The sequence below is a fragment of the Corvus kubaryi genome, unplaced genomic scaffold, assembly GCF_017639235.1.
Source record: "Corvus kubaryi isolate FWS band 111438036 unplaced genomic scaffold, C.kubaryi_AGA036_p1.0 37398, whole genome shotgun sequence".
Taxonomy (NCBI): domain Eukaryota; kingdom Metazoa; phylum Chordata; class Aves; order Passeriformes; family Corvidae; genus Corvus; species Corvus kubaryi.
This window is the reverse complement of record NW_024581137.1, coordinates 42686438-42708041: the sequence shown is the minus strand read 5'-3', so window position 1 is coordinate 42708041 and position 21604 is coordinate 42686438. Positions and strand designations below refer to the sequence as shown.

The 21604-nt window shown below is 40.3% G+C and overlaps 1 protein-coding gene across 4 annotated transcripts in view; it reads right to left on the bottom strand.

The window, feature by feature from the left end:
- Positions 1 to 526: 526 nt before the first annotated feature.
- ACBD5 (acyl-CoA binding domain containing 5) overlaps positions 527 to 21604 on the bottom strand; it is a 32849-nt gene continuing 11771 nt past the window's right edge. For 3 of the 4 annotated variants that reach the window (XM_042043182.1, XM_042043183.1, XM_042043185.1), the window contains 8 exons: positions 15960 to 16097; positions 15013 to 15213; positions 14180 to 14286; positions 11926 to 12202; positions 10500 to 10699; positions 8883 to 8933; positions 8492 to 8601; positions 527 to 2502 (listed from right to left, as the gene is read on the bottom strand). In XM_042043182.1, the coding sequence (XP_041899116.1) occupies positions 2490 to 2502; positions 8492 to 8601; positions 8883 to 8933; positions 10500 to 10699; positions 11926 to 12202; positions 14180 to 14286; positions 15013 to 15213; positions 15960 to 16097 (1097 nt within the window). In that variant the 3' untranslated portion in view covers positions 527 to 2489. The remainder of the gene's footprint in view (positions 2503 to 8491; positions 8602 to 8882; positions 8934 to 10499; positions 10700 to 11925; positions 12203 to 14179; positions 14287 to 15012; positions 15214 to 15959; positions 16098 to 21604) is intronic. The other variant, XM_042043184.1, reaches the window with a different exon arrangement.

Genomic DNA, 21604 nt, shown 5'->3' with positions numbered 1-21604 from the left:
GTCTCTAATCTGGTTTGATACAGAGCAAACTTCTGCCTTTCAGGTGAAGTTTGACGTGCTGCAGGAAACCAGCCTGATGTTTGCTTCACAAGTGGAGGTTTGGGCTGGGTTTGGCCTTTTCCAGCGCTATTGCAGAAGGGCTTTGGCTCCCAGCCCTCCTGAGGAGAGCACAGGCTGAAACTATGTAACCCCGGTCTGACCTCCAGCCATCTGCTTCTATTACTGCCTCCACATCAAAGCTGTGTCTCTTTGCACCTGGGCAAATGATTAAAAAAAATAAAAATCAGTTTTCCTTACCTTTAGGCTGAAATACCAGCTAAATAGGAACCTGTTCAAATTATGGTGAGTTTGAGATAGGCCCAGTTCTGAGTTACAAGTGAATTGTTACTCAAGTGATGTTGTTTTGTATTACAACTTTCAGGTTGAGACTGATTCTTCATGGTACAAGCCACCAGGCTCTTCTGTACAGTCACAGCATCTGATGTAGAGCATTTAGTAAATATTAAGTTCAAGATAAAATACAAAATATTAAGGGAGTGATTTATTGAAACATCAATAAATAACAAGAATAGTACAAGCCTATATTTATTTCAGGGGGAAATTAACAATTAGGTACCTTTGGGAATGTCTGTCCCCTCTCTAAGAGCTGGACTCCTACAGGTGACACCGTTCTGAGCTGGGGAGGCACCTCCAGGGTGTTTTGTCCTGGCAGAAGACATGCTGCTTCAGGAGGCTGGGGTTTTCATGTGACCTTCAAGCTCAAGCATCCTTCCTGTGTGATTTCTATCCCTTATGATAAGAAATCAATCACTTTAAGGATTTTAAGCTCAGGCACAATGGCTTCAGGTCCCAGCGGAACTTCCCTTCCAGGATAAGCTTTGTTCAAACCTGAGTTTTCAGTACATCTCATGCCAAAACTCATCTCTGGCACATGAAACCATCTGCTTGTTACAGAAGTCTTGAAAGAGCTTACAACTATTTTATTTTTTAATTCAGCTTTACAATAAGAAAACCAGAAGAGGGGAAAAGTAACTAAAAAAATCTGCACGTAACTAAAAAACAAGATTAAAATTTCTCTGGTAAAACCAACATTAAATTCTGTGATTACATTTTTATACAGTATAGCTTGTATGAAAAATGTTTTCCAAACTATAAAAAATTTTCAGGAAGGACCAAAAAAACTTTCCTTAAAAATTATTTATAGGATGTAGTCCAGGTGGAAAATGAAAGCACATCAATAGTGGTGAAATTTCTGAAGATTCAGAGCTTAACCATGGATTATGTTGTGATACAATTCTTCATAGCAAACTGTAAGTTTTCTGTCAAATCTAATTTTAGTGCATTTGCATTTTCCAGAGATTTAGACACCTTATAATTTATTTTAAAATTAAGTGTAAAGTATGCTTTAGTCAAGCAAATTTCACGATGTTGTTCCTCTATCTGTATATGGGTTAATAAATACTCTGTGGGGAAAAAAAATCAGCTCCAAAATTAGCTGAAAAGGTTTTTTTGATCGGAAGTAGAAGGATAAGAGAGACATACCAGAATTGATATGTTTCATGATGTGACTTGGCGAAAATCCACAACAGATTAAATCTTAATTTATTTTAACGTAAACTGCCAACAGAAAACTTACAGTGCACTGAGCTCTTTAGAGGCTTAGAGCTAGACTTAGAGCTAGTTTTCATCTCATTTTAAAGCACCTTGTGCCTAAACTATGCATTTCAGTTAAAATAAGCTGTTGTCAACAAGAATACAATTATGAAAGTTAAAAAGATAAGGTGCAGCCTCTTTGCATGGATCCCTTGTACCACACGCTGTTTCCAAACTTGTATTTGACAGTCCCCGTTATTAATGGCTCTAACTTTCAGGATATATACAAATTCCCAAATCTCCTTTACAATTTTACAGGATAAGTGAAGGATTCAACTTCATTTCAGACCAATATATATGGAAATTGCCCCACACTGATTTAGCAGCAAAAACAACAAGTTGAATTCCTCAGAGCAATATTGTATTTTTCCAACAGCTTATAATGCATTGAATTTATGCTTTATTAGAGCTTTCACCTGGTAATATGTAACCCTATGGAAGAACAGGCAGGGATCTTGGGACTGTAAAATTATTTCAATGTTAAGGTGACAGCTTTACATGTTTTTGACTTATTCTTTTACAAAGACGTTATTCTCTTCATCAACTGACATCAGCAAGGCCAGTAATTACTGAAGCCCTATCCACAAGCACATTCCAAAATAATTATTGTTCATATGGTTTTGAGGATGGAATTATTAAATTTATTTGTAACCTAGGAGCTGTGAATCATTCAAGTTTCAATAATATTAGTCCTTAAACGTTTAGCTCAAAGGTAGTACAAAATATTACTGTAATATAAGGAAGATCATCCCAAATTCTGAGATTCTATGAGAATTCATACTTCCTTTGCTTTCCAGGGCCATCTTCTAGAAGTCCTTAAGCATAGTCACGAATTCTCAGTTCAGTTTTCTAGAAGAGGAAACAAATAAGTTAGTTTAATATACCTTCAAATATGACATGATTTTTCATTTGTCTAAACAAACCAGTCAATTAAGGTCACATGTGAAAGGTCTCCATTTCAATAAAACACAACACAGCTTCAAGATACCTGAAAATTTGCCCTCTTACACCAAGGAGTAGAAAATTCACTAAGAATTTGGAACTGCAGATGGAATTCCTCAGAACAATCCCTGACCCCATGTGTGCTGGCTCAGCAGAGCAGCACTTAAGAGCTGTTTTCCCCAGGACTCCAAAAAATTTACAGTTAGAGGGTTCTAAAATCATGCCCTGAATCTAGACAACTTTTATTATTATAAAAATATATTTCTATCTGGGTTTAGGTGTTGGGGTCCCTCCCCTGCCATGGAGCCCTGGGAGAGGGGCCCTGAGGGCACAGACACGGGGTTTCCCTGCCCCTGCTCAGCCTCGTTCCCATGGGTTGGTTTGTGTTCCCTGCGCGGGCAGAAGGACCCTTGGTCCCGTGACTGGAACAGTTCCTCCGCTGAGCCCTGGCCTTGCGGCTGGAGAAATAAACACCTCTGAAACATCTAGCAAGAATCTGTCTGTCCATATATATTTCCTTTCCACGGGACTCCTGGTTTGATATATGCGTGTTGCAGGATCCCCACTGCAACAAATGGTGGAGAATTGTGAGCAGAATGATCCCCGATCCCTAAGCGACTGATTTGTGTGAGTAAACCCTGGAAACTTTGGATTCCTCTTCTTGGTTTTGCTTTGCTATTCCATATCTGAACTATGGAGGAACCGTGGGAAGACTCTTGGCTCTCCGAGCCGCATATGGACATTTATCTTAAACTTAAAACGATTCTTGAACAACGATTTGTAAATTTTAGCTTGATTCAAGCTCAGAAAGAACTGAAACACTTCCTGGCATGGTTGTTTAAGAACTTTTTCTATGTTTCTTGGGATTTAATTCTTACCAAGGGCTTTTGGAAAACCGTTTGGACACAGTTAATATTTGAGTCAAAATATATGCCGATGGAAGAATATTTTCGTGAATATTATTTAGTTACCGAGACTGTTGAGCAATGTCAGCTGTGTCTTGGCGAAGGGAAGCCTGGCGCAGGGACCGTGCGGCCCAGGCCACGTGCACCGAGCGCTCTGCGAGCAGCAGCGAGGCAGTTCCCGCGTGCGGGCAGAGCCACGCGAGCCGCAGTGTCGGTGGCGGAGCGAGGCGTGGCAGGAGCGGCGGGACCCGGCGGTGCCCGCCCGGCCCCGCACAGCACGTGGTGGAGCGAGCCCCGGGAACGCCCGACCGAGAGGGGCGGCGCGCGGGCGGCGGCTGGCGGCGGTGGAGCAGAGCCGCGCCCAGCCGAAACGCGCGCTGGAGCAGGGCGCGGGGGGGTCATCGCTCAGGGGCCCGGCCGAGACGTGGGTGCAGCGCCCGGCAGCAGCAGCGAAGCTGCGACCAGAGGAGGCGACGCATGGAGAACTGAGCGGCACGGCCCGGCCCGGCCCGCACAGCCCCAAACGCGACCCCGGGAAGAGCGCGCAGGCACGAGCAGCCCCGACAATTCCAACACGGGAGCGACTGAAGGAGAGAGCAAAGACGCAGCGAGACAGAAAACAGCAGCCACTCGGAAAAAGATCATAGTAACTAAGATCTTAGGGATAGTAAAATGGTATAATGTTAAGCAAAATTATGGTTTTATAACAAGGTGTGACAACCAGCAAGACATATTCGTGCATAGAACTGCTATTAAAAAGAATAACCCTGAAAAATACATCCCAAGCTTGGGAGATGGAGAGGTGGTGCAATTCAAAATTATACGAGGTAGAAAAGGGTTACAAGCATCGCAGGTCACTGGGCCTGATGGTGTTCCTGTAAAAGGCAGTATATATGCAAAAAATCGTAGTCATGTTAGACAGTATCTCTATTGTAAGTCCCCCCTACAGTCTCCCTTTCCTAATCCCACCTTTCCCTTTTACCCTATGTCCTATTACCCCCAGTGTATTCCCAATCCGTTTTTTCATCCATGGTTTCCCTCACAAAACCATGCTTTTGCCAACTGTTTCCCCAAAAATCCCTTTCCAATGCCGAGTGGAGGATGAAAAGGGGGAGGGAAGAAGTTAAACCTTCTCCTGCCTCAGTTTCCCCACAAAGCATGCTCAGAGAGTCCTGTCTCCCTTCTGTCAGCCCTAAGATGTTCCACAGAATCTGATTGGACATTTAAAGACTCAGGAGGGTGGCTTGTTTTGTTTTGAAACTGTTCTTGTTATGTTTATCCAGTTGTTTTCATTCTCCTTTTATTAAAATAAAACGGGTGAGGTGTTGGAGTCCCTCCCCTGCCATGGAGCCCTGGGAGAGGGGCCCTGAGGGCACAGACATGGGGTTTCCCTGCCCCTGCTCAGCCTCGTTCCCATGGGTTGGTTTGTGTTCCCTGCGCGGGCAGAAGGACCCTTGGTCCCGTGACTGGAACAGTTCCTCCGCTGAGCCCCGGCCTTGCGGCTGGAGAAATAAACACCTCTGAAACATCTAGCAAGAATCTGTCTGTCCATATATATTTCCTTTCCACGGGACTCCTGGTTTGATATATGCGTGTTGCAGGATCCCCACTGCAACATTTAGGGCCCTCAGGACTCAGGTTTTCAAGCCTTCTTCAGTGAAGGCCCCAGTATGAATACCCAGATTTTCAGCATTAAGTTTCCCATAAAGGAAGAGGGGACAGGTTAAGAGATGTTGTACAGTGGGGAGTTCAGAGGGAGCTGAGCTACCTTTGTCCAGGGACAAGAGCTAAACACAAAGCTCTTGGTTACAGAAGGCTGTCCCTCCACCAGTTACACGGAATTTGCTTCACTGTGCAAAAGAGTAGAATTCATGGCTCCACAGCTGCAGCATGAGAGAAGTTTGCATGGTAGCAGAGACTCATGGTTTCTGCTGCAGGGACAGTTCATGTAGTTTAAAACAAAAAGTACAGACACGGTCAGTGCAGGCACTGTGAACAGCTGTTGCCTAAGAGCTTGCACACCTTAACCGAGCACAAACTGAAACTGGCCACGGGACAGGAGAGCAAGACTCATTTTGCCATTCCATTTTCTCACTGAGTGTACTTGATCAGCTTCCTACGCATTGCTAAAGGAGCTAGAACTCCAGGCAGAAATGTGCTGCAGAAGCACATAGTCCTTAAATTCTGGCTATGAGTAGACTTCTTCAGAAACAGACAGAAAAGCTGAAGAACACAGAAGATTCTTTAGTTGTTTCTGTTCTTGAAGTTCATCTCAAAACAATCCATGAATGAGTAAACAAAACATGGGGCTATATTTCTGTGTTTCACACTGGCACTGGTTTTACCACTGGTACAAATACTGGTGTCCAGAACTCAAAAAGAATGTTGAAAAACTGAAGCGTTTGGGAAAGAGGCACAAGAATCATCCTAAGACTGGAAAACAATTTTAAAATGAGATTCCAGTTGCTCCATTTGTTTTGTTTAAGCAAGAGATTATGAGATGACCTGGTGATAGCAAAAAAGTACCCATGGAAAAACACATCACAAGCTCTTTGTCAGCTACATAAAGATACAGGAAAATCTAATGGATGAAAACTGAAGCTAGACAAATCCAAACTAAAAGTAGTGTACTGTGGATACAAAAATGCTGCTAGCAAGGATTTTCTTGCTGTTTTCTAAGCCCGTGAGAGACTTTTCTCTCTCACAGAAGAGGTAGCAGAGTTATGTAAACAATGAAACACCTGCAGCCTTGAAAAGTCTTGTTTATGGTATAGTAGAAAACTATTTTGACAATGGATGTTTTAGGATTTTAGCCAATCACCCCAAGGGGTGGCTGATCCTTTGTCCAATTAGACTATGAAGAAAAAAGTCAAGAGTTTGTAAAATAATTAAATAAATCAATCTTGCTGCACAATTCCTGCCTGCTGGATCTTCTCTCCTCCTCCCTATGGCTGCAGGACACAGTAATATACCCTAGGGCTTTTTTTTTTTTTTTAATAGTGTACCATGTATTTATTCATCAAAGCTCTGAATCACTATGAGAAAATACTAGAAAAATTGCTGGAAAGGATGCTTTTCTAAAAACTGATTTCTGACTGAACCTGTGACTGGATTGAGAGTGCTTGGATTGAGAGTGCTACAGAGATCAGAACAGATGATCAAAAAAGGTTTTCAAGAACAGCACTGTTCAGAGAGAGAGAGAAAACACAGCCATGCAAGAGCAATTACCAGAACACTGAAGTTCATAGAAGCTTCACGTAAAATACTAAAAGAAATGTTTTGTTTTATAAAAACCCAACTTTGTCCTTGCTGACAAGGGGAAATTTCCACTTGCTAGTGCAAAGAATAAGCAAAATGTGTGTAACTGCTTGAAAGCCTTAGTAGTGCAATCTCTGGTTTCATCACAGTGCAGCAACACCAGTGCTGCTACTGACAGCTCTGAGCCTGGGGAACTCCCTGGCAGATTTGCAGCCTTTGTGGGTGCTGTGTTGTTTACAAAGCCATGGGCTGGGCCCAAAGAGTGGTGATCAGCGACAGGAGTGTAGTTGGATGCCAGTAATTAGTGGTGAATGCCAGGGGTCCCCACTGGGGCCAGTCCTGTTTAACACCTTTAACAATGGCCTGGATGATGGGGCAGAGTGCATCCTCAGCAAAACTGCAGATTAAAACTGGGAGTGGCTGATACACCAGAGGCTGGTGCTGCCATCCAGAGGGACCACAACTGGCTGGAAAAATGGCCCGACAGGAACCTCATGGAGTACAACAAGGGGAAGTGCTGAGCCCAGCACTGCTTGGAGAAACAACTCCAGCCACCAGTATGTGCTGGGGCCTGCCTAGCTGGGAGGCAGCTAGACAATAAAGGATCTGGGCATGCTGGTGGACCCCATGTAAACATGAGCCAGCAATGTGCCTTTGCAGCAAAGGCCCATGGTTTTATGGGCTGCATTATCCCTTCCAACAGGGTGAGGGAGGTGATCCTTCCTCTCTACTCAGCACTGGAGAGGCCACACTTGGAGTGCTCTGTCTGCTTCTGGCTACATGAGAGACATGGACAAGCTGGAGAGAGTCCAACAAAGGGCCACATTAAAGGACTGGAGCATTTCTGAGGAGAGAGAAACACTGGCACAGGTTGCCCAGGGAGGTGGTGGAGCCTCCCTCCTTGGAGCTATTCAAAACCTACCTGTACACAGTCCTGGGCAACTGGCAACTGGCTAAGCAGGGGTGTTGGACCAGATGACCTGCAGAGCCCCCTTTCAACCTCAACCACTCTGTTCCTGTGGTTTACCACAGGAGACAAAACTATACCATGAAAACTAGCAAACATTAAAAAGCTAGAACAAATTCAGCTAATTCTCCCAGGATCCACACACATGCAAACTCTCTGCAGACTGACAGAGGAAAAAAATGTAAAAGCCAAGAGCATACTAAGCTAACAAAATCAGGTATGAGGCTGAAGTAAGCAGACAGCAACTAGACAACACTCACTTGATCTGATGCTTAAAGAGCTAAGAAAAGGCAAGACCAGAGTACAACTGTCCTTCAGCTGAAGGAAGTCAAGGTAGATGTTACAAAAATATAATAGTAAGGTGCTAGTAGATTGTAAATATAGGTGACAGATGGCACTCTACAAAGGATGTGATAGGAAAACAATTCTCATGGCACAAGGGGAATAGGGAGTCTAGAAGCAGCGAAAATAGCTCAAGAGGATATGAGAAGTGAGAGGATCATGGAGACGCTTCCAAGCTATCCAGCCTCACTCCACTTGTGTATGCTCGAAATTATTCATCCAGCATCCCATTTCACAGATTTAAACATAAATTGCCACATATAAAGCATATTACATATAAAGGCAAATTAACCAATACTTTCTTATATTGACAAACTTGGAAGGCAAAGAATTTTATGTCCTGTCTAAATAACATGGTGATACTACCTATTGGTTTAAACAAGTGACACACAGTGTATGTATTCTATTGAATGCACTTCTTTACCTTCGCTTTCTTTGGAGATACACATGTACCAACCACTGGGCAATAAATGGCCATACAATAGCAAAAGCTAAAATACCAGGAGAAATTTCAAAGGGCCACCATGATGGTTTCTAAGGAAAATAGAAAAAAATTCCAGTCAGCCATCTGTGTGCACATATTGAATACCACCTGTGTATTTCCATCACTTCAAATGCTATAGTACCAAAGCAGAAAATAATAGTAAGACAAGAAGAAAAGATTACTCTATCAAGTAATTTCCTTAGACAGATTATTTTTTATCTCCTAGTCAAGGAAGAGACAATACAAAAAGCATGTACCAAGAGCTAGAGATAAAAAACTCATCTTTTTTCACAGTTCACACTTTTTACAGATCATAAAAACAGTATTTTACCTTGACAGAGGAGGCGGGCTGGTAGTTTGACTGTAGTGTTGCAGGTTTTGCCTTTAAATACAAACAAATGCTGGTAAGTATAAAAAAGGAAATTGCAATTAAAATTCTTCTGCTTCACAAAACAAGAATATGAGGTTTTTCATCTTGTGATGGCTTTGCAATCTGTATATATCACAGTTTAATGCACAGAACCACCCCCATGCGATCCCACATAGCTGCTAACTTACCTCTCATGTTTCCACTACTCTTTATAGTAATTTTATCACATCTCTGTGTCTTAGAAAATTAATCAGTGTCTCTTACTGGACCTCTTTTACAGCTTTTGAAGGCTCCCCTGCCCAATTTGTCATTACAACTTTCTCAACTCTGGTCTAGTCCCAGTTCCAACCCAGAGCAGAAATCCCAGCAGCTTAATTTGGATGACTGCATGTCTCAACACCAGTCTATACTAAGGTTAAAAGCACTGTTTTAGTTTGCCCTAGGCTACAGCTACAGCCATGTCTAACATCATAAAGGAAAGAGAATACTCTGTTCCATGTCTTCCAGACAATCCTGAAAATGGAAGTACAAGAAACTTTCCAAGACTATTCCCATACACTGTTGTGGTGCTACCACAGAAGCAAAGCAGCTGGTTTTCTAGGTCTTTCTTAATTTATGTAAGCGTGAAACAGAAGCTTCTGCTTCTCCTTACATAAGGACAGCAAGCACAGCATGAACTGCTGGGGAAGAATCTTTTACTCTTTCTTCACACATTGCTCAGGCAAAGAAAGAAAATCAATCTGTATTTAACCAAACATTAGATTCTTGAGTATCTGTGATGCAGCAAAATTATGTTTTTAATAAGTCCTTTTCCATGGCTGCCTTAGATTTGGAACATGTGCATCCCATAGGATAGTGCTTGTACAGCTTGCTCATTCTCATGGAGATCGAAATATATCAGCAAGTCAAACAAAACCAAACATTTTCAGGTTGCTGGTTCAACTATATTCACAACATGTTCTATTCTCCCGAAGAATACAGTATTTCTATTGAAACAGAAGGAAAAAGAAACACTGTATCAATCCACATCCACACTTGCTTAAGAGCTCTATTGGCTGCATGAGGACACGATGTACAATTCCAATAAAGCTGGATTACTTCATGAGGAAAGAAAGCTATGAACAATCAAGTCTTTTGCTAACTGAAAAATGGAATCTGAAGTTCTGCCTGCAAACATCTACCATCTGAAAGATGAAGATAATTTCTCACTTTCTCTGAAAATACTCTGAATTCTCTGGGATCATGTACTACTAACATTAACTACGGAGTCTCCATATAGAAACTGTGTAATGTGTATCAGTAACTATGGCTAAGATTAGTCTGATCAGAATCAGTGAAATAACATATGGTTAATTTCTAGGTGAAAATGCATGGTTTTGCTCACATGTACCAGAGTCCTGAATTGTGCTCCTGAGAGTAAGTACCAATAGGAAATTTTAACTTGGACTCAGCTACAGAATATAACTGAAATGTCTTTACAGTTTAAGAAAATATTGTCTGAAATTTTAATCTGAAAAAGCACACAAATATCCAAAGACATTTAGTAAAAGGTGATCAAGTAACTCCAGAGAATAGTACCTGTGATGCTGCAACAGCCTCCAGCATATGCAGCCTCTGCAGGACATTCTGCATGTCCTCCTGCAGCCGCATCAGCACTACTGCAATCTGCTCATTGAGGCTTCCCTGGGGACCTCTGTCGGAGCCCCAGCGCTCACCATCCCCTCCACTGCCCATCTGGCCACCCTGGGAACCATGTCCTAAAGGCTGAAGTCTATGTCCTGTTTTGAGGGGGGAAAAACAGAAACAAAAAACACAGAATGGGCTATGACTCTACTGAAAATGTTTAACAGTTCAATTTCCTCCCTCAATTTTCACCCTGGAGTGTGGTACTCCTCGTCACAGGCTATATTCAGACAGTTCAGCAGCACTGGGTGGTCACTGAAATGTCATCTGAGATGTTTCCCTACAGCCTCAGTGTGACAAATTCCTAGAACAACTCAAATTCCTAGAACTGCAAAAACATTTAGAAAAAGCTGTTAATTCACAACCAGTCAAGTTCAGTAGTAAGTTCTGCCCTAGCAAAAAGTAAGATCTGTCTTAGTATGTGTTTTAAGTTTGGCAAAGTGTCCAGCTGGAAAACAAAGATCTCTGGAACACAGTGATAAGATAATTATTTGAAATCTACAATACTTGCTTAAACTAGATACAACTACCACTAGCCTGTCATGTTTCTGCCTGTAAGTAGCAAACTTCAGTAAAACAAGAGAGGAGAGGAGATGGTTAACTATAGTATGTTCTTTATAATAGTTTTCAACAGAAATGTTTTATCTGGATTTTCTTTTTAATTTTTCCATCTGATTACTTATAGGTGCTATACAAAAAGACATGCTATATATAAATAAAATACTTTCTGCCTTTTTTTTTTGTAAGTACAAGATAAACTAATTTTATCCTTGACTTTACAGATCATGCCACTGGAATACGGTGCTTCTTGTAGGTGACAGTATTAGAAGTATTACGGAATTAAAAAGCGCAGAGGTTCAACATAAATTGAACATCTGGGCTATTATGGGATTAAGAATCATTAAGTTTTAAGAATCATAATGGATAGTATCAGGATCACTCAAAGGTGTGGCTAACAGTCCAATTACATACAAAACAATGTGTCACTGATACCTTTCCAAGGCATTCCATGGTTTCAGATAAACCACCACAGAGCTATAAATGCCTATGTATTTAACAACAAATACGTAACTTCTAAAGAAACTCTTCTCAGGCACAGACTGGTTTTGAGGGTTACATCTCTAAAAACCTAGGTGCCATAAGCAGCAGCTGGAGTATAAGTTACCCACTGTATTAGCATTCTGTCATCTATTTTTATTGTGAAGAGCAGAAGCACTATACACATGACTGTCCCACTGGACCGTGTTGACAGGTGCTTCTCAGGCACTAGTAACTTATGGCAGTGAGGAGAGTGGGGAACACAAATGCAGGGTCACAGTACCTCTCCCTCTTCTGACATTGTAGAAATCTGATTTTTCTCCACCTTTTTTCTCCTTGTGAGGACCCCCATTACTGGCTTTGCCATCTTCTCCTCCACATTTGACTTCACCTTGTTCTTCAGCTACTCCCTCTCCAGTATTTCCAGGTTGGAGATTCCCGTAAGTCATGCAAGTGTGCCTTGGAAAATCCGTATTTTCTAACAGAAGACTGTGATCTACATCCAAGAAATGGGATGAATGCTTTAAAGATCCTTTAGCTGATGTGATGATCTCCAAGGGCTACAAATTAACATTAGCAAGTAATTAAATTCTGTAAAATATGACAGTTAAACATTAAAAAGGAAAAAATATCATCTTTACTTTCACATTAAGAAAATACTTTGCCCAGAATTAAGACTTTTCTTTTGAGGGCAGCAGTTGTTTTCCTGTAGAATATACTTACTATTGTCTAAATGTCATTTCCAAATTGAGAAGGCATTTCAGGCAAATCTCACAACAGTGATGCCACAGGAATTTCTTTAGACATTTCCAACATACACTAATACTCAATAATTACTAAAGTAGAACATTAAGGTCTAAAACCATTCAGTTTTCCCTGTAAAACTGGCTTTGCTACCTAGACAGTAAAACAGTCTCTTCACTTGAATTTGGGACCCGCAGTCAGAAGGCCCATGCTGTCAGCAACCTTTGGTAGGCAGTTTGTACTCACAGCAAAAAGAGCGCGCTGCTTTATCATCAGCCTGCTCAAAACAGCTTGGCGGCACCCTGTACCACACAAAGGAAAGGCAGAGTATTCTATCGACTTCTCACTCAAAACTGGTGGTACTGGAGGAGGACATTAAAAAAGGATGACACAGGGGCTGTTCAGGTTCTGCACCAGGACTGTCTTATGGTGGGTGGTTCTATCAGCCCTTGACATAGGGCAAGGACAGGCCCTTGCACAAGGATATGCTGAAGCAGACTCGGGACCTCAGTTAGCCAAAAAATACTTTCATGGAGAGGCCAAAATAACCAAAAGGATGGCCAGAGAAATGGAAACTGCTGCCCAGATTTGTCAAACAGCAGTTCTGGATCATCAGAACTGAAGGGCAGAGTGCTTGCCACTTTTTTTCGAAGAAACAGCTGTACTTATTTCTTTAAATGAACCTCTTCTAGTTTGAGTTCATTCACCTGTAGTTCTACTTGTGTATTTATTTACATATACCTAAACATTTGTTATTTTGTGCAAAACTAGAACTTTCCTCATGCAGGTTGGGAAACTGACAAATTATCCACCCACTTCAATTAAAGAATCTCAAACAAGCTTGAACAATACACAAGATTGGGAAATCAGCTAGATAAGACAGCTTGCAGCACTTCTATCAAATTACATTTCCCAGCATGCTTCATTACTGGGCAAAATTTTGATTTGTTAAAATTAATTCCCTACATACTCAGGGAAAAGCTAGACAAGAGAATGATGCAATATTTGAGTGCTTACTGGCTTTTCTGATCCCAGGCCCCATTCACGTATTCCTTTCTAGAATTAGGAAACAAGGTATCTGAGTACAATCTACAAAGCCCACACTTAACCTGGGCCTCTGAAGGAGGTCTAGACCAGTAAGCCACCTAAGGCTACAGTTATGAGTAGTAATGAGCAGGAGCACAAATCCAGTCAAAACTACGGCAGCACAGTTGGTGCTCACCTTTTATAGGAAAGTCAGAGATGTACATTATGACTGAAGAGAATACAAGAGAACACAGAAGTCCTTGTTATCTCCCACTTTAGACCTAGGCTACTTGCAGGCACTGGTCTACAGGCCACCTGCTAATGCTTATTCTTTATTTATTCTAAGAAACAAATGCAGAATTCATCAGGGCATACAAAAAGCAAACAAAAAGTGAATTGTTACAAAGATACTTCCCGTTTCTTAAAAATAGCTGAATTTTGGTCCCTACACATGTTATGAGACCATAAATTAATTTGTGGGCACAGACCTTAGTTTCTTTGTACTGTTCTTCCTTTTTTAACAATTGTTTCTTTATACTGTTGTTTTTGAAGCCTTCTCCTCACATAAATTCTCTGAGGGCTTCAAGGCTTTTAGATCAGCAGTAACCAAGTTGTAAAATGCTGACAAATAGTTCAAACAGAAGGACAGCATGCATGAGCCACATCATTCACCTCTGCATCTCCATGTTCACCTGATGGAGAGGAACCTATTAAAAAATAAGCAGCATACCAGCTTCAAAATGCACCCAGGAATACTAAACCCCTACCTCTTCTAGTCCAAGCTGCTCCATAGAGTCACAATAAACTTCACTGTCTGAATCACTGGTTAAATGCTGAGCTGCTGAGATCTCTTCAGTATTCTCTTCACTTGCACCTGCAGGGAAGGGGGGATAGCACACCTGCTTTGTAAATGTGAGTCAGCTGAGCCAACCCTGGCAAAGACTAGTGCAATGAGTTAAAATGTGTAGGTGAGCATCAGTTAATGACCTATCTACGACTGTCATCCTAAACTTAGATTCTGAATAAAGATGTTATATTAATTTAGGAATTACATAAAACCTTTACTGTGGGAAAACTATACCTCATACTGACTTTTCTGCATTATAAATTTTAATTTTGCCTTTTTCATTACCATCTCCTTCCTAAGCTCAGTATAAAGTAGTTTTGCCTAAAGTTACATTAGTATTAAAAGTATATATTCAGATCCCAGTTTCAACAAACTGGCATTTATAAAATGTTCAGCCTTTCAGAATGATAGATCAGATATAAGTGATTTTTGTTTTACTACAAATTCACTTTCAAAGGCAAATAGTGTTTGCATAGGTAACATAATGATATTACAAGAAAACAATTCTATTTCTGTAGGCTTGGGCCTCTCCGTCTCTGAATTCATCTCTCTTTCTGTAGGACATAGTAAAAAAAAAAAGCTTTATTTTAAACTGGAATTAGTTGGGTTTTTTTTTTAGTATTCTGTCTTCAGGTTTTTGCAACTGAAAGACACCATTGCTACTCTCTGAATCCTGGGATTAAGCTTTCAGAAAAAGAATGTATTTCATGAAAAACATATGCAAATGAAAACATGGTCTTGGAAGGACAATACCTTGGTGAGCAGCATTATGAGCTATTTCTAGGCTTGGCTCCATTTTATTTGTTTCTTCCTCTGGGTTCAAGCCATTCAAGGCAGATTTGGTCTGGATGCCATTCTGCATATCTGGGATAAAGCTGTCCTTATAACAGCCATTACTAACAATACTTTCCAAATCCTTAGCAGCTGCTGATTCAGGTTTCACATTCTTATAATCTGTAAAAGAAAAGAAAACTTTGCAAAGAGAAAGCTCTACACCTAATAGCTCAAAACATATTTCTTCAAGCACCTAACTTGCTAATGGACCGTATGTACAATGTATCTGCAGAACAAAACATGTAAATGCTCCTAGATTCCCATTTGTGTGGATTGTCTTGTCCTTATAAAAAGTATAAATGTAAAATTTAATTTGCATAAAGAGCAGATACTTTAAACATAAGTAAGTAAATCCAAAGTACGTCTCTCTGCTAAACAAAATAATAATCCTAATGTCCTTGGAGAACATCGGTATAGAATTCTAAGTATGCAATTTCATTTGTTTTTCAGCAGATGCTCTTATTTCAGCATCCAATTCTTTATGGACTCTCTGAATGAATCTCACTGAAAGTTCTGTTTTATTTTCTCTGAAGAAAATAATTTTCAATTCTACTCATACAGGCCATGTAGCCAGTCACAGCTCTTACAAAAAAGCACTGGCAACAAAACCCAAAACAATGCAGGGTATAGATGTTTAGATAACCTTCTGACAGAACTTGCTAGGCAAGTCAAAAATCATATGGCATAGTTTACAAATTTGTACTAGTTTTAATTCTTACAGCCTAGGTTGAAACACAGACATTTTTCACATACGCATTCACATGTACTCGCATCTAATTCTCTTGGAAAAGTACAGCATTCATGATACTTCACCACTTAGGTGACTAAGAATAACTCTGGGAGACCCAATGGTCTGGAAAACTTACCCTTTCCATTTATCTGCAGTTCTTTTTCTTCCTCTTCACGAAGCCCTTCTTCTTCCGATTCTGCTCCGCTATCACTGCTTTCAGCTTTTCCATTTACAGCCTTTATATTTGGAGTGGAATTCATAACATTACTAAGGTCTAAGAAAAAAAGCAAAGAAAAAAAGATGTATTTTAAAAGAAACAAACATACACCACCACCTCCAAAACTATCAGTCACAGTTCTAGGAAAGTATTTCCATATTAGAAGATGTACCAAATAATGGCAGCTTATTTCTGTAAGCTCTTTATTAATTGGTTTAACGTTTCTCTTTTGTGGCCCATCACTGAGCGCCTGACCGCTGGTGCAGATATTCTCAATGACTCTGAGACAACCCACAGGAAAGAGACTGCAGCCACTTCCAGAAGAAGACTCAGACCAAGCCTATTACAGTATTTACGTTACAGCTGCAGCTGGGACTGATGTGGCCATGTTCTTTTAAACCCAGAAGTCAAGTGTTTTAACAGAATTTCCCTTTTGGGCTGAAATGCTTCAAAACTGCTCACAGTTCAAAGGCAAATCTTGAAACAATCTATTCAATTATGTGAACAACAGAATTCTGAATAAGGTAAATACAATATTCCACACATCTGCTGTAATTTATGCAGATGCAAAATATGGTAAGAAGACTTACATTTATACAGATCTTTACCTAGCAAACGACACATGGAAATAAGTTCTCTGATTTCAGTGAAAAAGTTGATGACATTAATATATACACTGAGCATTTTTTTCATAAATATTTAAAAAAACAAATATTGAAATAGACTAAGTAACTACCAAATCCTTGTTTTCCATATCTTTGATCACAATTTACTGTAACTGTACAAAGAACTGAAATGTAAAGACTCTTTAAAAATATGAAGTATATAAAAGGACAATTCTACCACATCCTGTAAAAAAAGTTACAGTCAAATACATCCTGACGATCATTTAAGCCTCCTATGTCAGGACAGAGTATAAAGGTACAGAGGTTCTGTGAGACACAGTTTACTGGCTCCACGGCTGAAATCTGACTGTTTTCATTGTCACCACAGCATTTCATTTACATAATTGCTACGTTCCCTTGTCAGAACCTTGAAAGATTTATTCTTACATTTAGGCTTAACATTAAACAGCAAAATAGTATCCAATTACACTGGAGTTGCCAAATCAGCTTCACTACTTTCTCTGCTGCATGGTTAATTTAAGGCTAAGGCTTTTTTCTAGTTTAACCTTCCCATGAAGAGCCTTCCCACACTTCTCTAGTTTCCAAGCTTATCCACAGCACTTAAAAAAAAAGAAAAAAAGGTAAAATAACTTACTGTATAGTAACAATGAGTATGCTAAATATTAAGTTCACCTGAGTTTTATTGCAAGGTAATGTTTCTGTGGGCACCCTGCATCACTGTTTTGGATTGCTAACCCATCTCTTATCTGAAGATTAAAAAAACCCTGCTTTATTGTAAAACAAGAATTGGAAAAGCAATTGTCTGTCTTGTACAGTACAAGAATATAAGCACCTGCTCATTTTCTCCTTGTTGAAGGACACTTCTTATTGGCACAGAAATTTGTTTCACAAAAGAGAAATACCAACATATTCTCATCTTTTTTCTCACGTGTGTTTCATTAATTGTGAATCCAAGTTCTCAAGATGTTTTTCTGAGAAGTAGCAGCATAAGAAGTATAAGGCAACAGTTATGTCCTCACAGCATGAGCATTAGGCACAGACACAGCCCCCTTGGCACCGTAAGGCACACATCACCCTTCCTTTTGAACAACAAGGGAGCGGGGACACAATCATCCATGCGTCCTACCCAGCCGTGGGAGTGAACAGGAAAGACAAGACCAGGAGGAACACTGAGCTGTGAAGGCGAATTAAAACTGTAAAGCTCCTCAGCCTACCAAAGCTACTGTAAAAAGCCCCAGCTATACCATAAGCTTTTTCCTAAGATTTACTTATTTTCTTTTTGAAAGGAAGGTCTTTGAACATTCAAGCATGTTTTTTCTTCGCTTACTTTCAGTAAGGAGATTATTCATTTGGGGAAACTTCTAAGTGATATATCACGTACATTTAAATTAAGAGGAGGAACTAGGAGAATGTATCAACAGTTACAGATTTATGGTATCACACCACAGGACACCTGGATAACTGAAATCCATCAGGAGCATATTTCTTCCACAAAGTCATTCTTAGCAACAGTGCTCCCAAAGACCATAAAGAGGCATTGCTTTGATGCAGACTCTAAGAACAAAACCCTGTACAGTTTGGCCACTTGAAAGGCCAGGCCTGATTGTGTGCTTTTCCTCAGAACCCTTACACTGCTATCCCTCCTCAGGTCCATCCCCAGCTGCTCTTACTACACGGTAAAACCAAGGTTGGCTACCATCCTCGTTGCTCTGAGTATCTGCTAAGGAACCAGATATGATGACTAATCCTGGGGGTGACAGGGTTAAAGACTAAACAGAGCCAAGTAGCAGTGACTTCTACATCCCCTGTTAGTAGGTTAATGGCTGTTCTGTGAGGAATGTATATTCTTAATGTGAATGACACAAGTTAAGCAAGCTTTTAAAACCTTACTTGGTTTGTGCTAATCCCACCCAGCCACCCCTCACCCCTTTATTTCATTTACTCACTTCAACTGCATGCAAAATGTTAGTAGCTCTTTCTGTTGCCATAGTTTATATACTATAGAATTCCTCTTCATTTATTACTTTCATCTCACTACATACAACATCAACCTGTGAGATTTGTGACAGTTTTTAAAGCTAAATAGTAGGAGCTGTATAACAGTAACAAGACGAAATAGAAAGGAAGACGATTTCACCAAAAAACAAAAAAAAAAAGGCAAGATGGAAAGGATGTGAAGAACAGACATGCAGCTTCTCTACAAACTTTCACTAGATGTTTATTTTCTAGTCACAGCTCTACAGCTCTATTGAGGGATTTCTAAAGCCATTCTAAATATATTCTTTAAAGGGAGCACTACAATTCTTTTCAATGACCTGTATAATGGGGCTAAGTTTCTCAGAAGTATGTGATTTCTAACTCTCCACATATTTTGAGGCTGTTTTCGTTACCCAGATGGGAGTTCAGAGCTTAAATGCCTCTGTAGATATGCCCCAGCTTGAAGGTCACTTTGCAAAGAGAACCTTGCCTAGCAGGTTTTTCTCAAATGCCTTGTATTTTTGTTTTATGAACAGGCATGTAATGCTTATACAAAATTAACATGCATTGCTGGACCTGGACTGATGGTTAGCCCAGTATCATCCTCATACAAGTACTACAGCCTCTCACATGCTTTGAAAACAGCAGTGATCAGGAGCCAGTCTACAACAGCACATGAAAGACATGATAAAATATTTAGCTAGCTGTGTACACCCTCATTGTTTAATAAAAATTACATGCTTTCATGAAATACCTTAACTTTATTATCTGCTCAATAGCAGCAAAATCTTAGCCATTAGAAGATTATTTCCATGACCTACACTTGTATCACCTTGTAAAGGGATCTCCCTGCACGCCTGTGTTTATGTTAAACCGCCAGGAGACCTATATACTGTACAAAATTGTTTTGATAATCAGGTAACTATAATTATTTTCTAGCCATCAACCCTTGATGTTTCATGCTTGTTACCGATCCAAGTAGGCTCTCTGCTTCAATTCCAAGTTTGTGCAACCATGTTCTGCTGTTTCCAATACACGTGGTTACACAAATCCCCACCTCATTTTGAAACTGATATACTGAAATACTGCAAGGAGTGCCTGCAGGAGACACAAGAGGTACATGCAAGCATCTGGGAGCAATAAGCTCTTCAGCTAGAACAAGAGTTTCTATACCCTCATTTCCTTACATTCTTTTTAATGTAGGACACTACAAAGAAAATTTCCGGGGCCCAGCCTGCTCTGTAACATCTGTTCTACACTACTCAAACAAGAGCCCATCACAAATAAAAAGAGATTTTAGAAGAGTCTGTCAGAAACACAGACTGAAAAATCTAAAATTCATCACTTTAACTACCATGGTTTTATTTTTTTTAAATTTAAGTGCATTAGGTACAAGTTCTCTGAAAAATGTACACCCTAAACACACATATTGGGGCAGCCACATCTTCCTCTATATAGTTTTCCTTTTTTTTTTTGTGGTTTAGTCTTCCTAAACTTTACTATAACAGAAAAAGAAGCCTCTCCTCATTTTTATTTTTCTTTTAATATACTCCAAAAGACTACAGCCTTGTTTTGTCAGCACTCCTCTCCCTGCTTATGTGCTTTTCAGGCTGTTACACCCAAAGAGATGCCACTGTATTTAATAAAACAATTTAATCCCTTTATTTACCATTAATAAGCATTAAAACAATAGCTTGTGGATAAGAACAAACACAGAAAACAGCAACTTTTCAGACATTTATATTAACTTGCAAGTACAGTACTTAGGATTACTGACTAGTCATCCCAGACCTTTACACTTTCCAGCATCTAATGGATATTATCTACTGAGTTTGTCATTTCCATCCATCTCACCAGTACCTTTTCCCTTGAATTTTCAGAATATGTGCCATATAAATAAAGATACCAAGTTTTGGGGTTGACTTGGATGCATTTCCCTCCTCCCTGATGCTCCTCAGCCTTCTGCAGTAGAGACAACCTTCCTGGGATTTCCTGGCAGACAGAAGCCCAGGGAGAACAGCAGCTGCTCCACAGGCATTCCCAGCACTAGCAGGTAGTTCCACAAAGGCCCCCAGATGTCCAGAGCACAGGGCCACCAAGCACATGCAGGTTGGTTACGCGGTGCACGTGCAGCAAGACCAACGGATCCAGGCTTTGCCAGCTTACTGTCAGCACCTTAGCCAACATGTGAGAATGAACATGAACAACAGCTGCTTCTTAGATATTGTAACTTGCAAGCATAGTAAGATCACTCCAGGATCCAGGATGTCCCCAAGTTCGGTACTACTTCCCTCTGGGAGGAGCAAAACTTGCTAAGCTCTCTTCTGTGCAGACGAGATACAGTCATCATTTGGAACTTTCACTTTGCATGGCAAATAGGAAGGAGCATTATTACACTCTTGAGTTCTGTCCCAGAAAATGCAAAACACGAGCACAGTGAACTCAGAACTCTATAAAGAAAACTGAATTATGCTTGAAAACAACACAAGGCCACATTACTGAGTCACATATTGTAGCCCGAATCAAAAATTGTTTTGCCCTGTACAAGAAAAAAACAAACAAAAGTGAAACAACACTAAGATCATGTTCTCCTGCCATCTGCTCCAAGCCTACCATCTGAACTGCCTTTTACAAAGCCCGTATCAAACACAGCCTCAGAGGTAAAATAAATGTCTTTTCCATGCATCTTAAAGGCTATAATTAATTATTTTTGCTATACAAAGTTAAACATGAAACACCAGTCCGTGTCCACTGGGAACTTTTCTGACAGCAATCAAGATAGGACTACCTACAGCTGTCCTTCCCCAGCCTCCCACACCTCTATCCACTGCTTCTTTGTAGCTTGTCTTTATAGAACAGAGCTGTGAGAAATAGGGATTCCAGTTCTTTCATCACAAGATCTTAACTACAATGAGACAGCTAAAATATAAAACACCAGAACTTTATAGCAAGTGGGTACAT